General features: G+C 43.4%; 1 protein-coding gene across 1 annotated transcript in view; it reads right to left on the reverse strand.

Annotated features, from left to right (window-relative positions):
* The window catches only part of MED12L (mediator complex subunit 12L), a 319746-nt gene that overhangs the window by 237810 nt on the left and 67009 nt on the right, over positions 1-14927 (reverse strand). Inside the window, exons 7-11 of the mRNA XM_081234367.1 lie at positions 13807-13917; positions 12519-12788; positions 9152-9301; positions 8221-8320; positions 7765-7901 (exon numbers count right to left, since the gene is read on the reverse strand). Of these exons, the coding sequence (XP_081090493.1) occupies positions 7765-7901; positions 8221-8320; positions 9152-9301; positions 12519-12788; positions 13807-13917 (768 nt within the window). The remainder of the gene's footprint in view (positions 1-7764; positions 7902-8220; positions 8321-9151; positions 9302-12518; positions 12789-13806; positions 13918-14927) is intronic.

The raw sequence follows: 14927 nt of genomic DNA on the forward strand, positions 1-14927 counted from the left end.
ACTTACTTAATATGGAAAAATAGGGGACTTCCCTGGTGGTGCAGTGGTTAAGAATCCACCTGCCGACGCAGGGGACACGGGTTTGAGCCCTGGTCTGGGAAGATCCCACATGCCCGCGGAGCAACTAAGCCCGTGCACCACAACTACTGAACCTGCCGCTCTAGAGCCTGTGAGCCACAACTGCTGAGCCTGCATGCCACAACTACTGAAGCCCACACACCTAGAGCCCGTGCTCCACAACAAGAGAAGCCACCGCAATGAGAAGCCTGCGCACCACAACGAAGAGTAACCCCCGCTCGCCACAACTAGGGAAAGCCCACACACAGCAATGAAGACCCAATGCAGCCAAAGACAGACAGATAAATAAATAAATAAATAAACTTATTCATTTAGAAAAAGGAAAAATAACTGATTTAATCTCACAGTTGATTAAGTATAAAACACTAGAAATGTTCCCATTCCTAACTTAATGAGTCATGGATGGATGCTGGCCACAAAACCTTTATTTAGCATCATTCTGAAAGACTGAGCCAATGGAAAGAAACATAAATACTTGAATGGATATGGCAAGATTACTACAGTGTGCCTAAAATGATTTTCTCCTCCCAGCAACCCAAAGAATTGAAAAACATCATGACTAGAAGAAAACAGACAACTAAAAAGTGATGAAAATACTAAGCAGTCATGAAAAAAACAAAAACAGAAAAACCCTGCAGAATATTCTGTAGGAAGCTATCCCATTTATGTCCCCCAACCTAGTTGTTAAGTGTTCACATACAAGTACATAAATGCCCAGGAAAGTATTCAAAGGAAATGGACCAAAATGCACGGTGGTTACTGCTTGTGTATATAACGAGTGTTTGTTATACGGTCTGCCCTGCTCTACTGCTTTCACAACAATCTTATGATTGTTGAGCAAACTGAGGCCAAAGGTTAAATAACTGGTTAAATGTCTCAAAGATACTAGGTCACAGACCTAAGAGTCAAATCTAAGCTATCTGCCTCCACAGCGGGGACGCATGCCAAAATGGCCCCCCTTCTGGGCAGAAGGGTGGGACAGGGGGTCCAAGTTGTGGGCTGAAAGGGACTTCTTGATATCAAAAATGTATTCATGTACTATGTGTACAGAAATCACAAGAAGAGTGTTCGCTTTGGCAGCACATATATATATATATATATGTATATGTATAGCTGATTCACTTTGTTATACAGCAGAAACTAACACACATTGTAAAGCAATTATACTCCAATAGAGATGTTAAAAAAAAAAGAAATCACAAGAAGAAATAACTTCTATAATGAAAACAAGTGAGAGAGGATGGATGGACCCAAAATTAAAAAACCAGTAAGATCCTTCAACTACCAGCACTGTCATCTGGCCTCAGGAACGTGGGATCCACCCATAGTGGCAAAATACTAAAATCATTATTAACTCCGCTGCAAATCATCATCATTAATGGTGCTACCTATATCTATAATAAAGATATTCCAAATGCAAAGAAAGATTCCCATCATAAGGGGGATTTGTTACATTTTTCTTTCCTAGGAGAGGGTGGGCACAAACTATTTAAATAGATTAAGTCTAATTCATTTCTTATTGAATCACTCAATAACCTAATGATCTCTAGAAACTAACCACAGGTCTATTCTTTAACAAACAAAGAAGGAAAAATAATTGGCAACTACACCTGAGAAGCAGGTTTCCTTCAGAAATTTAGAAGGTACTTGGTGAGGTTGTTTGCTATTTTAAAATAAGAAATTTCTTAATATACATTATAAAACAGTACCATAAAAGGGATGGGGAAAAAATCAATGACTCATTACTGTAAGCAACAGCAAACAAAAAGGACTTGAAATCAGATACTGAATAAAGCTCTTCAATAGCTTTTTAATCTGAGACTAAAAGGACATGTTTACAAATGTAATTAATCACTCTTAGTCAACATTAAACAAAATGGTCATATCTGGACAAAAACATTATTCATATTACAGCACCAATAAATAATATGGGATAATACACAGAGCAGTGATATTAGCAAGTCACATGGTTTGCAACCTGAAGCACATTATGGCGATCTGGATGAATTTCAAGAATTGCATAAGGTAACAATTGTTCTGAACTGTTAACAGAGTGTAAGCCTGTGGTACACAGTCAGGAACAGTATTTCTAACAGTCAGAATCACCATATAAGGCAATCAGCCTAATAAGATTATTAACCACACATTCAGAAGATTTATTATTTAAATATAAATATGCATTCATTTAAAAAAAATCTTTATACATACGAATGTTTCCATGTGTCCATTTCCAAAAGATATTTGAGACAGCTGATTTTTGATGAGGGAAAGGGCAGTTTCCTGGTCTCACAACCTTAGAATCAATGTTGCTAGTCTTTAGGTCTTGTGACATCTGAGAAACAAAACCTGCACCCTGAAAGCAAAAAAGACTTCCCTTTTTTTTTCTCTTTAATGCAGCAGTTAAAAATAGTAGAACTCCAAGTTCTGAGAAGACAGGAGGAAGATAAGAAAATTAAAACAATTGCTGAGTATTTAAATCAACTGTCATTAATTTGCCCTCTGCCAAAAAATTAATTTGCTATCCCTCAGTTAAATCATCAACATTTAAATAATAATAATACGAATGAAGAAAATAGTTTTGAGAAATACATAACTGCATGATAACAGCAGTCATTTATGAGATGAATTAGAATCACAAAGTAAACCCCTCCAAGTCCATGAAAAGTGCCATGTCTCTCAAACTGAAAATAATTAAAACACTAGACTTAATTTCCAAAAGTCATCACTGTATGGTACAATAAACTTTACTGCTTTCCTCTTGCGACAAATGAAAGAAATACACAGATGAGAAGAAGGGAAACATAAATTTCTAAAACATGGTGCTAGGTTCAAATCACTTGACATCCAAAGTTGCCCAGCCAAGAACAGAACAATTGGCATTTACTAGGCGTTTACCATATGCCACCATATGAAGTGGATTCTATTAGTAAGGTCATGGTACAGAGAGAATGACACTGAGGGAGGTAAGTAACCAGGCTGGGGCCCCATCCAGCTACTCTACAACAAAGCCAGGATCCAAATCCAGGGCTGAACTGGCCTCAAGCTTGTGATATCTTACAAAGGCCAGATTTCTCAACTTGAAGATTTTCTAAGGTAAGTACTACATTAAAATTGCCATGCTTTTAAAAATCAGTTAGAGGTTATTACTGCAAATCAGTATGCCCATATCAATGTGGAAACTGTTCACGGCAATTATAAAGGTTTTTCCCTCCTTTTTCCAAAATTACATCTGACACTTGTTTGTTCAGCTACAGGTAACTAAAATAAAATGACTTTTTAAAGAAGCAGCACAAGAAATAGAATGTACTAGTCAAGAATGTTGTCCTGGGACCATTTAGGACTCCAATCCCTATTCGCCCACCGAAGAGTCAGCTATGAGCTTAGGCTATTTACTCAACCTCTCTAAGCCTTGATTTCCTCATCTGTAAAATAGAAGAATAAAAAAAAATTTTTTTTAAACGTGTGTCTCATCAGCCATGGAAAATTTCTTACAACAGGGCCTAGCGGCAAAGAAGTACTCAAGAAAAGGCTGAAGAAGGAAAAGCAACACACAAACAAACCGAGAGGCCCACCCCCATCTAAACGGATTCATTACTGGCCCTCCTCAATAACAGCAAAGTCTAGGTGTCTGGACACACCACTTTCTCCCGCAGCTATATTAATATAACTGCCCTTGTACTAATAGATTTAGTTTAAGAAAGAAGAAAACAGTAACTGTAAAAGATGAGCAACGCTTCTTCCTTTGGGTGTCCAGTAGGAAAGTGGGTAACTTCTGGGGCACAATAAGCTCTGGCTAGGCCATGATCAAGACTCACAATAACCGTTGTAACACTTCAGCACACGGCACCTTGACGGGAAGCCATACGTGCATGTTTTCCTAGTTCGCTTGACTTTTGCCTCATCTGACCCTCCTATCTTGAGTCCCGGTTTTAAAAAGTGACTTTTTCTTAAACAACATTAAAAAAAAAAAAAAACACAAAAACACAAAAACACCCGAAACATTGAAATGAGCGCGAGCTCTCTGACAACATGGTACTCAGCCACCTCACCAGGGCGAGCCAACCCCGTCCAACTGCTTCCCCACTGAGGGCAGAGCCTTCGTGAAAATCCGAGGACGTAAAAAGCCTGATAGATCCAGGCTGTGCTTTAGCAGACTGTGCAACGGGTAGAGGGGTGTGTGTGTGTGTGTGTGTGTGTGTGTGTGTGTGTGTGTGTGTGTGTGTGTGTGTGTGTGTGTGTGTGTGTGTGTGTGTGTGTGTGTGTGTGTGTGTCTCTCCCCCCCCACACACACGGAAGTCCCAAGGGATCATATTCCTTCCATCTGTCTTTCACGGTCTCCCTAAATCCATCAGTCTGGAAGGACAGCAGCTAGTGTTTACTGAGTACCCATTTACAAGCTATAAATATTGAAATGTTTCATCCATATGGTTTCGTGCCATTTTCCCATCATCAGCAGACAGAATGCCCATTTTACAAATGAAGAAACTGAGACTCATCAAGCTAAGTGAATTGTCCGTGATGCCACCAAATACATGCACTAACCTGCTGACTCGCCAGCTGAGAGCTCTCCTGTCAGCCGCCCACCCACCTGCACCTGCACGTACCTCTTGTGCGTCTGGACCTGAGCCACCAGTAAAACAGACATACTGAATAGACCTCATCACTGCCCTCACCCTGTGCCTTCCCAGCCAAATCTTTCAGAGGGGTTGCCGCTTCCTGTTCATAGTCCCAGCAGCCTTTTTATGAGCACCCAAAAAACCAATTAAACATCTCCCGAGTGCTTGCTGGGCCTTGGCGCGGTGCTGGAGGCTGGTGGCGTGCCGGTGAGCAGGAGGAAGCTGCCCTGGGGCTGTGCAGCCCTCGGCTCACAGGAAGAGACACGGAACAAAGCACAGCCGTGACAGAAAAGACACGGAGCTTCTGCCTTGTGGGTAGAGTCCTGCAGCCGCACTGATGCGGAGCTGGCCCAGACCAGAGCTGAAAGAAGGCCTGTTCTGGACTCTCCATTCAAAAACACCCATGTGAACTCATCACACCTGTCCAGGGAGCTGGATTTAACAGCAGGGGAAGAGGAAATGCACATCTGCCGCTGTTCCGACCAGCTTCGGCCATTGCAGCTGGTTTGGCCTTGTCATTACTCAGGAGAAAGTCTGCTTCCTCGGGCACCACAGAGAGAAGGGAAAAGGCCTCCTTTTGACTCTCCCTTCTCTATCCATGTCCTCAGGGCACCCCAAGACGCAGCTGCAGCTGCTTCTCCCCCCAAGCCCGACATAAACGAGGGGAGAAGCCAAGCGGAAGGAAGCGGTCTGGGGGCTCTGGAAGTTGAAGGGGGCACCTCCCGACCCTGCTGCTCAGAGGTGAGGTCAGCAACGCAACCCCTGCCTGTGGGTCACACGTGACAGACTCAGGCAGGGCTTGGAATCAGGAGGTCCTCACGGCCCCGAAGTAACCCCCTCGCGTGGGTATCGGGCTCCTCCACCTCTAGCACGCACAGCACAAGTGGTTCTAAGACACTGAACAGGAAGCTACCCGAGTCAGTGCTGCATAAAACACGTAGCAGGAGCTGGAACGTGACAGGCAGCTGAGCAAACACGGCCCACAAGACATACAGCTTGGCCGGCACGGTGGTTTAAGTTTGGGAGAGTTTACATACAGATCCCCACATCCAGGTTCTCCCAAAACACGGGACGATCAGGCAACAGTGGGTCTACAAAACCAAGCAGAAGCCGAGATAGGCTGCCCTGTTCAGAAAGCACAGCCCCTTTCCCAGGCACCTGGGCTCCACCCTTTCGGTGTCCCGTCCACAGCAGCCCACCACATCTCACGCTATACTGAATGGAGAGCCATGTAGCGCAAATCTAGAACAAGTCAACGTTAGGGATTTTGGTAAAACTCCCACCAGGGAACCATGCCGTCTTGACTCAGCACTAGGGTAGAGAGCTCAGCGATCCAAAAGGACACCTGGAATTTCAGGTGTCCCTGCTGTCCTTCCAGAGAGCTCACCTCTATGTATTAAAAAAAATCTTAGTACTGTTGAGACCTTTTAGCTAAGAAAAAGTCTTTATTACCAATAGAGAGACTTTCAGGTCTCTGTCCCAGAAGGACACAGCAATACTCTAACCCGCCTCAGTAAGCAGAGAATTAGGTAGACTTATCATCAGTGTGCTCTACAGAGATACTGAGGCATCTCTACTGAGACTCACTCACAAGGAGTTAGAAAACACACTCGGTCTGTACCTCACTCTCAACATGCCGACCTCCTCCTTGGCATCCATGGTCTTGAACCTTATCTTTGAGATGCAAGTTGCTGACTCACAAATTATTTTAAAAAGAAGAATAGCCTGGAACGAATTCACATCAGGTTCACATGAAGGTAGGATAAGGAAAGGTTTTTGGTTGTTGTTTTACCTCTTCTTTCCACCTATGTGTTCTCAAAGGCGAGTATGAAAATCAAAGATATTCATAATCAGTTAACTATACAGTGTTCCTTCATACAGCACAGGGAAATATAGCCATTATTTTGCAATAACTTTAAATAGAGTATAATGTATAAAAATATTGAATCGCTATACTGTATACCTGAGTCTAATATTGTAAATCAACTATACTTCAAACAATTAAGTTAAATTAAGTGTTCCTTCAAGATGGGCACCATGTGTTAAAACTTACCTCTGCATTCCTGATGCCTCCACAACTTGGATATACCATACATGCTTTCCATTGTGAAAGGAAGAGAAAATTTTTATTTCTCCCAAAATAAGGTTGAGAAAACATTACTGAAAATTCTGTCCCAATAGAGCAGTTCAATAATGAGACACTGCTAGGAAAGCATAAAATAAAAATTGTCTGTGATGCTTAATTTTATGTGTCACTTGGCTAGGCTATGGTTCCCAGTATTCTGGTCAAACTCCAGTCTAGACGGTACTGTGAAGGTTTTTTTTTTTATAAAACGTGAATAACGTTTAAATCAGTAAACTCTGAGTAAAGCAGATTATCCTCCATAATGTGGGTGGGCCTCATCCAATCAGTTGAAGGCCTTAAGAGGAAAAAAAAAGAAAAGAAAGAGAAGGTTCCCTGTGTCTCCAGCCTACTGGCCTACCCTGCACATTTCACACTTGCCAACCCCTACAATCATGTGAGCCAATTCCTTAAAATAAATAAACTTCTCCCTTGCTTTTATATTATATATATATATATATATGTATATATATATATATATATATATATATAATTTTTCCCCCTATTGGTTCTGTTTCTCTGGAGAATCCTGTCTAAATACATTGTCTACAGGTTTTTCAAAGACTGTGACCACAACAATTCATTCACTGCTCTCTGACATGCTAAATATTAGAACACATTCCCCTTAAATTAAAACCAAACCATTATATAAAATCCAATCACTAGATGAAGGATATTCTGCTAAAACTAAAATGATGGGGAGTGATGATAAAAGGGCTAAGAAAAATCTTTTCAACCAATATACTTAGATAGACCAGCCCGGGGGACAGTTCATTTGAATAATGTTGAGTTATTGTAGTCCAACAATAGAATGATTTCAGGGTGTAGACGCCTTCATAAGATATTACATTTCACAGAAAAGGCTTTGCCAGAATTCAGTGAATAAAAAAGAAGAAAATACACTAAGAAAATAAAAGGTGAAAAGAAGAAAAGAAATATTAACTCTACCTCTTGGTTATCTTTGTTTTGGTTTGCCCAGAAAATCTTATGATAAAGTGTCTCCATTGAATTGCTGGAATCAGTTCGGTCAAAACAGTGTCGATCCAACACCTCCAACGTGTGCAAAACCCGACTAATGGTCACCCCTAGGTGCAGAAATTAAGCATGCAGTTAAGGAGGGCCAAACAAAGCCAGAATAGCATAGTACAAAGTCATCATTATGTGGGACAAAGGGAATTTTAAGACATTATCATTCTCAGCATAAAAGAATTGCCAACAAAATCAAACCTGACATTCTAGACAGCCAGGATCTAAAGGGCATAGACTGAAGAACGTCCTCAAAACGCAGTAGGGGGCTAAGTCCAAAAGCATCCTTGTTCAGAATGAGGACTGATTTACAAGAATCAGAAACATGGCAAAAAGTCCAGCGTTCCAAAGCACCCCTTCTTCTGTTGTGTTCTGTACCTGCTGTTGACTCTTGGCACTTGTCAAAAGACCACCGAACTTCCACTGCACGGCCTCTTTGTTTGATCTGCTGTTCTACCTCATAAATCCTTGCCCGAACCTGAAAGATAATCACTTCTAATTAACTTGTGCTTGGAAAGCCACAATGGCTGTCTAAATCATGTCAGGTTTTTCCACACGAGCAGATCATCCTCCAGTGAGCTACAATCTCGATTGCATTGTAGGAAATTCAGCCTGCTGCCCAAGAAGTGCATTTTAAAATTTACAAGTGCTGATTCAATGCCCGTTTTCGATAATAAATACTCACAAAAATAAATGCTGGCCAAAAAAATCTTTACAAGTGAAATTATTTTCAGGACATCAGACAGAAAGGTAAAAGTTCTAAAATACCATCTTTGGGCCATTCTTCTGTGTATGAAAGCAACTGGCCATGCTTTATTAATTTAAGAAAACTGCTTGGTTTAAAAAAACAACAACAAAAAAACAGAGCTCTTGTTCTAAATATTTGTCATGGTCCTGTGGTTCAAGTTTCTTCAGTCTTTGAACCAAATAACCCAGCACTAATAAAAACATATAATAGTTACTAAATATCCAGACTCCTAACTCTACAGTGTATGACTATACTAATATACAGACTACTAACTCTGGATGTCGTGGTCACGTATTAGAACCACCACCGTAATTACTGTCTGGGGGGCAGAACTGTCCACAACAACAGCCCAGCAAGAGGGTGAGAAGAAAAGGAGCAATGTGACAAACTTCTGCAGTTCAAAGGGGCTACTGACTTCCCCAAGGTCACCTGGAGAGATGGCGGCAGAGTGGGAACAGCCCCCAAGAACCTGAGTTTGCTGCAATCCAGGCTTAGCCCACTGTGCTGTGATGCCTCCCAAGAATGAAAACACCCAACAAACCACTGTAACAGCAAGTCTACCTGCTGGTTGAAAGCTGTGTTCCCGCCTGGCATGGGGAGGCTGGAGGGGGCCACCTGCAGCAGATCCAGGGGCGAGCCCGGGTTCGCGCTCTTATTGTCATTTGTGGAGTAGTTCCACACCAAGGCACTTGGGCAACAGAGAGTAACAGTCTGGAAATAAAGCAGGAAAATCCAGACGTTTAGAGGGAGGAGAAGAGAATCACAACAGCTTAAGGGTCATAAGCAAATTACGGTTTCCAACCACTGAGCTTAAAATATGAATGTCTTACCCCATTCTCAACTCTTCAAGTGATGAGACAAAAAGCTAAGATAGAATTATTCTTTTGAATAGGAGGAAATAACACCTATTGAGAAATTAAGGAAAATTATAATCTAAAACCTAGGAAACTTAAAAAATGCAATAATCGTCATTTTAAAATTGTCACTTCAATTTATTTCATGCAATTAAAAAAATGAAATGGAATTAGAATATGTAATTTCTAAGGTTGTAAAAGCTAAAAAGCTTTTTTTTTTTTTTATCTCTCAAATAATGGTGCTATAAGTAGCCTCATAAATGCCGGGCAGGCAGTAAAGCTGGATGGGGGGTGGCAAACTTTTTCCATAAAAAGCCAGTTAGGGGGCTTCCCTGGTGGCACAGTGGTTGAGAGTCTGCCTGCCGATGCAGGGGACACGGGTTCGTGCCCCGGTCTGGGAAGATCCCACATGCCGCGGAGTGGCTGGGCCTGTGAGCCACGGCCGCTGAGCCTGCGCGTCCGGAGCCTGTGCTCCGCAATGGGAGAGGCCACAGCAGTGAGTGGCCCGCGTACCACACACACACACACAAAAAAGCCAGTTAGTAAATGTTTTAAACCTTTCAGGCTACCTATAGCCCCTGTCACATACTCTTCCTTTTTGTTTCAGTAATGCACTGAAATGTAAAATCTATTCTTAGTTTATAGGCTGGACTTGGCCTACAGCTTGTAGCTTGCCTACCCCGACCTTGGACCCCTGTAGACATTTTTTACTCAACCTCGCTTGCCCTTTCTACGCCCATCTTACTTATACATCACAACAACCTCACGAGGTAGGGAGTGGTATTCCCCCCACTGTACCGAAGAGGAATACGAGCCGCAGAGGGGATGAGGAGCCGGCCCGAGGTGACTTCAGCACACAGGCCTGGAACCACTATGCTAATCCTACTACCTCCTAGCTGTGGATTAAATAGCACAGCTCCTATTTAAGTAAGCACTCACTCTGTGCTGAACACCGTCCTGGAAGCAACAGTGTTAAGAACTGTCGCCATCCCCCATCCACACACGGGAAAACAGAGCCTCGAGGCCCAAGTCACCAAGTGGCAGAGAAGAGGCGAAACTCGGGGCTGTCGTGATTCTAAAGAAGGTGTCTTCACCCTAATGCTATCACGCCACTCTACCACAAACTGCATCAGCCTAGAGAATGAGTGCAATGTTTCTTTTCTAAAATGCAAAATTAACTATTAAAAAACTAGAATCTGAGGCCCAGGAGACATCTTCGTGGAGACCAGATGGCAGATGTGAATAACGTCAGCCCCTGAACCCCACCAGTGCATCTGTCCCCGCTGGCCCACACCCCGATCTCCTCCGCCCCATCCGTGAGGGTGTGGGGTTCTCGTCTCCTGTCCACGAGGGAGCCCTTGCCTGTGCGCTGAATTCCGAAGCCGCCAATATCCGGGCCACTGGCCCATCAAACACCCACCTCTCTGCTCTTAATCTTAGACTCGCTCTCTACCAGTTTGCCCTTAGCTTAGGAACACGTTCAAGTCTGTCCATTAAAAAACAAAAATTTTCTTAAAATCTCCATTCACCTAGCAGGAACCTCTATCCCTTCCCTTTACAGGCACGATTCTCACCATTCACTGATCATCAGTGACCACCATGTTGTCAACGGCAGTCTCAGCCATCTTCTTATCAGACATCCCCAACCCACTGGCCACTGCCCACCACTAACTCCTTCTGGCAACTTTCTGCAGTACCTAGAGAGGCAGTTTGGCATGGTGGTTAAGAGTGTGGACTCCGGGTCCAGGCTGGGTGTGATTTCCAGCTTCGCCACTTACTTGCTGTGGGACCTACGCCACCGTTTCATTATTCCTGTTACAGGAATAATATTGGCTCCTCTACCATAGGACGGCTCTGAGAACTAAATGACACAATCTATGCTGCAACTCAGAACAGTGCCTAGAACATAATAAACGCTCTTAATATCATTACAGTTGAATTAGGACAATATTATTCTCGTCATCTTTGTTTATAGCAATACTCTCCCCCACCGTTCTTCCCTCTGCAGTCTGGCCAGACTTTCCTGGTCACCTCTGAGAGCTTCCCCTCTGCTACCTCTTAACCACTTGTGCCGCTCGGGTCCACAGGTCGTTCCTCACTACCAACTCTTTAGGTAATCGCCCCCCACTCAGGGTCTTGACCAGCCGAGTGGCCCTGAGTGACCCAAATCCACACACCTGGCCCTGTCTGCCCACGTCTTCAGAATCAGACATGTAACCACCTCTCGACCATAACCACTTGGAGATCACAAGGGATAAGACAGTCCAAAACTGAGCTTACCTCGACTCGTCCAAACTTATTTTTTGCCTTGTCTCTCTCTCCCCCACCTCCCCACTCCCACAGATCTTCCCTCTACTGTGGCCAAAACAATCTAACCAACCACACAACTGACCATGTCACTCCCCCACATAAAACCCTCCAGTGACATCCTAATCAGAAGGCACACAGGGGGCCTTCTACACCCTGACCCCCAACAGATTTCACACTCTATGTATTCTGTGAAGACCAACCTGCACACACGATGACTGATCAACCCTCTGGGCCTTTTCCCACGCTCTCCTTCTGCCAGGAACACTTTAACCCCATATTATACGCACTGGTCAGGGTCACTTCCTTCAGAAAACCTCCCTGAATTCTAGGTTGGCCTAGATGTTCCACTTCTCAACTCAGTCCTCTGAACAATCCCCCACCAACCAGTCCCTTGTCACAGAACATGGAAACTTCCCTGGTATGAGCCTGTCTGTTTCCGGACAAAACAGTAAACTCTACGAGAGTACAGACCGTGACTCCGTAGCCAGCCCTGTCCCAAAGCCCCTTAGTAAACAGCGGGACACATTAGGAGCCCGAGAAGTGTGACCTGAACGAACACTGACCTGTGCGCTCCTAGAGCTAGGACAAGGCTGTATCTCACGCCTGGAGGCACCCGCCCAGCGGCTGACACGCTCCTAGATGTTCAAGCAGTGATGCTTGGCAGCTGAACAGAGCCTGCTAAGCCTTTTGGATCTTGAAGACTCCCAACTCAGTTGTTTCCTGGACTGAATGGTAACAGAAAACAGGAAGGGCCAAGGACTTACCTGCAACATACAACTAAGTCCATAAACCAGGGGGCCGTGCTGTGCACAGGAGAGAAAGTCGGAGAAGGCCAGCTGCACGGGGCTCATGCCAGGGCCGGGGGGGCCGGGACTGGGGGCCCCGATGCCCGAGCTGTTTGGTCCTATCATCATGTGGGGCGAGTGGGCGGCAAGGAGGTTGGGGCCATCGCTAAGCAGCAACGCAAGACGCCGGGCACAGAAGTAGGCAAGGCGGCGGGACAGGTAGGCCGACTGGACAAACTCATCTGAATACTGAGGAGCACAAGGACACCGGACGTCAGTCATGTCTTAGGCTACTCGGTGAGACAGCTATTGTAATACAGGCTTTTCTTCATTAAAAACCAACCAACAAACAAAAAAGCAAACAAAACCCTTCCAAAGTACTATATAGACTGGTGCCATCCAACAGAAATATAATGCAAGCCACATATGTAATTTTAAATTATCTAGTAGCCATTTAAAAACAACCACAGAACGATGTGTTTATCACCTAAATGTAAAATGCTACCATTTCAACACAGAAAGTATTCATGAGAAATCATACACCCCTTCTTCCACATCAAGTCTGAAGCCTGGTGCGCACTTTAAATCAAGAGCACATCACGATGTGAACTTGCCACATATCAAGGGCTCACGAGCCACGTCTGGCTAGCGGCTACTAGAGCGGGCAGCACAGATACGGACATCTCGGGGAGGACACAGGGCACCAGTACGGTGTGGTCGCTGGGAGGGTACTGGGTGAGAGAGAGAATGACTTCTCAACTCAATACTCCGTCATATTGCTGGAATTGTCAAATGCATGAACTACCTTTCCAAGAAATTTTTTAAAAATAAATTTCATTCAGATAGCCTAAATTTTAACAGATCTTAGGCCAATCATGAAAATAGCAAGTTCCCACCCCCAGTGGCTCAAAGAATATCAAAAAGAATGTAGAAGAGCCTCTATATCCTTACAAAGAGACAATTTGTTTTGTTTTCACAGTAATCTGTGTGAACAAGGAGACAGTATTTAAAGAGCTGTTTGCTCAGCTCAGGGAAGGGGGGAAATCGATGTGGGTAAGAATACTTGAAAGGGACACGTGGCCCAGCAAATGACTGCTACAACTTACAAGAAGCCTCTTATCACTTCAAGTGTTGGAGCATCAGGACCTTTTCTCCTTCCATTTCAAAAAGAAAATATTTCCTCTTCCACCTGCACTTACCACATCATTCTCATCAGACTCGGTCCTTGCCCATAAAATCAATTGGCTCAGGGTTACATGTACTGTACCTGCAGCATTAGTGGTAATAAGAGTTTAAGAAGATCATCATCCATTGGTCTGATCTTTTCTAACACATCCAAGATCCACGTCAAATATTCATGTTTTTCTAGCATTCCTTCCTTAAATGAACAAAGAAAAATTACACTAATAATGTTAAAACAAAACCAACTAAAATTCAAAAAAGACCAGTCTTATCTTTATGCTTAAGTGTAATTTTGCTATTGTTTTTGTTGTCGTAGTCAAACATGGTCTCCTTGATCAAAGTTCAAATTCTAAACAAAACAAAGAACTGGTGCCGTTCTGTATGGTTGATTGGAGGGGTTTTGTTGTTGTTCTTCTTCTTTGGGTTTTGTATACCTGCTTCTTTCTAAATTGATAAAAATTAATTCCTACAAGAAAGAAAATTCAGAAGCTTTCAGATTCCCAGGGCATGTCACACACCTGGCTAGATTTTAGGGTACTATGAACTCATATTCATAGGAGGAAACTTGGCCAATGGTAGTCATTGCAAAGAACAAAAACACCCATCGTACTATCTTATCAAAAACAGAAGTTGGAAATCCTATCAGACCCAAGGCCCCTTAGTAGCCTCCTTCTCTATCCTAAAGTGAATTTCAGCTACCATAACCTACCTATGAAATATAACCTTAAAAGTCAGTATAGGGCTTCCCTGGTGGCGCAGTGGTTGAGAGTCTGCCTGCCGATGCAGGGGACACGGGTTCGTGCCCCGGTCCGGGAAGATCCCACATGCCGTGGAGCGGCTGGGCCCATGAGCCGTGGCCACTGAGCCTGAGCGTCTGGAGCCTGTGCTCCGCAACGGGAGAGGCCATGACAGTGAGAGGCCCGTGTACCGCCAAAAAAAAAAAAAGTCAATATAATGGCCTAATTATCTGTAATATAAAGAAATAAAAGGAATTTATAATAAAATAATGTATAAATATTCTGACATAACTACACTAAAAAACAACATACCCATAAATTTCCAAAATGCCTCACAGGGTTGGTGTAGCTCCTCTTAACATAAGCAATGTTAACACTTTCATCTATTGTCTTCCTATGTGTGTACATATAAATACACACATTCTTTATGGCATTCTATGCACGCACATATTTAATGTCATATTATAAC

Source organism: Mesoplodon bidens (assembly GCF_964165515.1).
Source record: "Mesoplodon bidens genome assembly, chromosome: 5".
NCBI lineage: Eukaryota > Metazoa > Chordata > Mammalia > Artiodactyla > Ziphiidae > Mesoplodon > Mesoplodon bidens.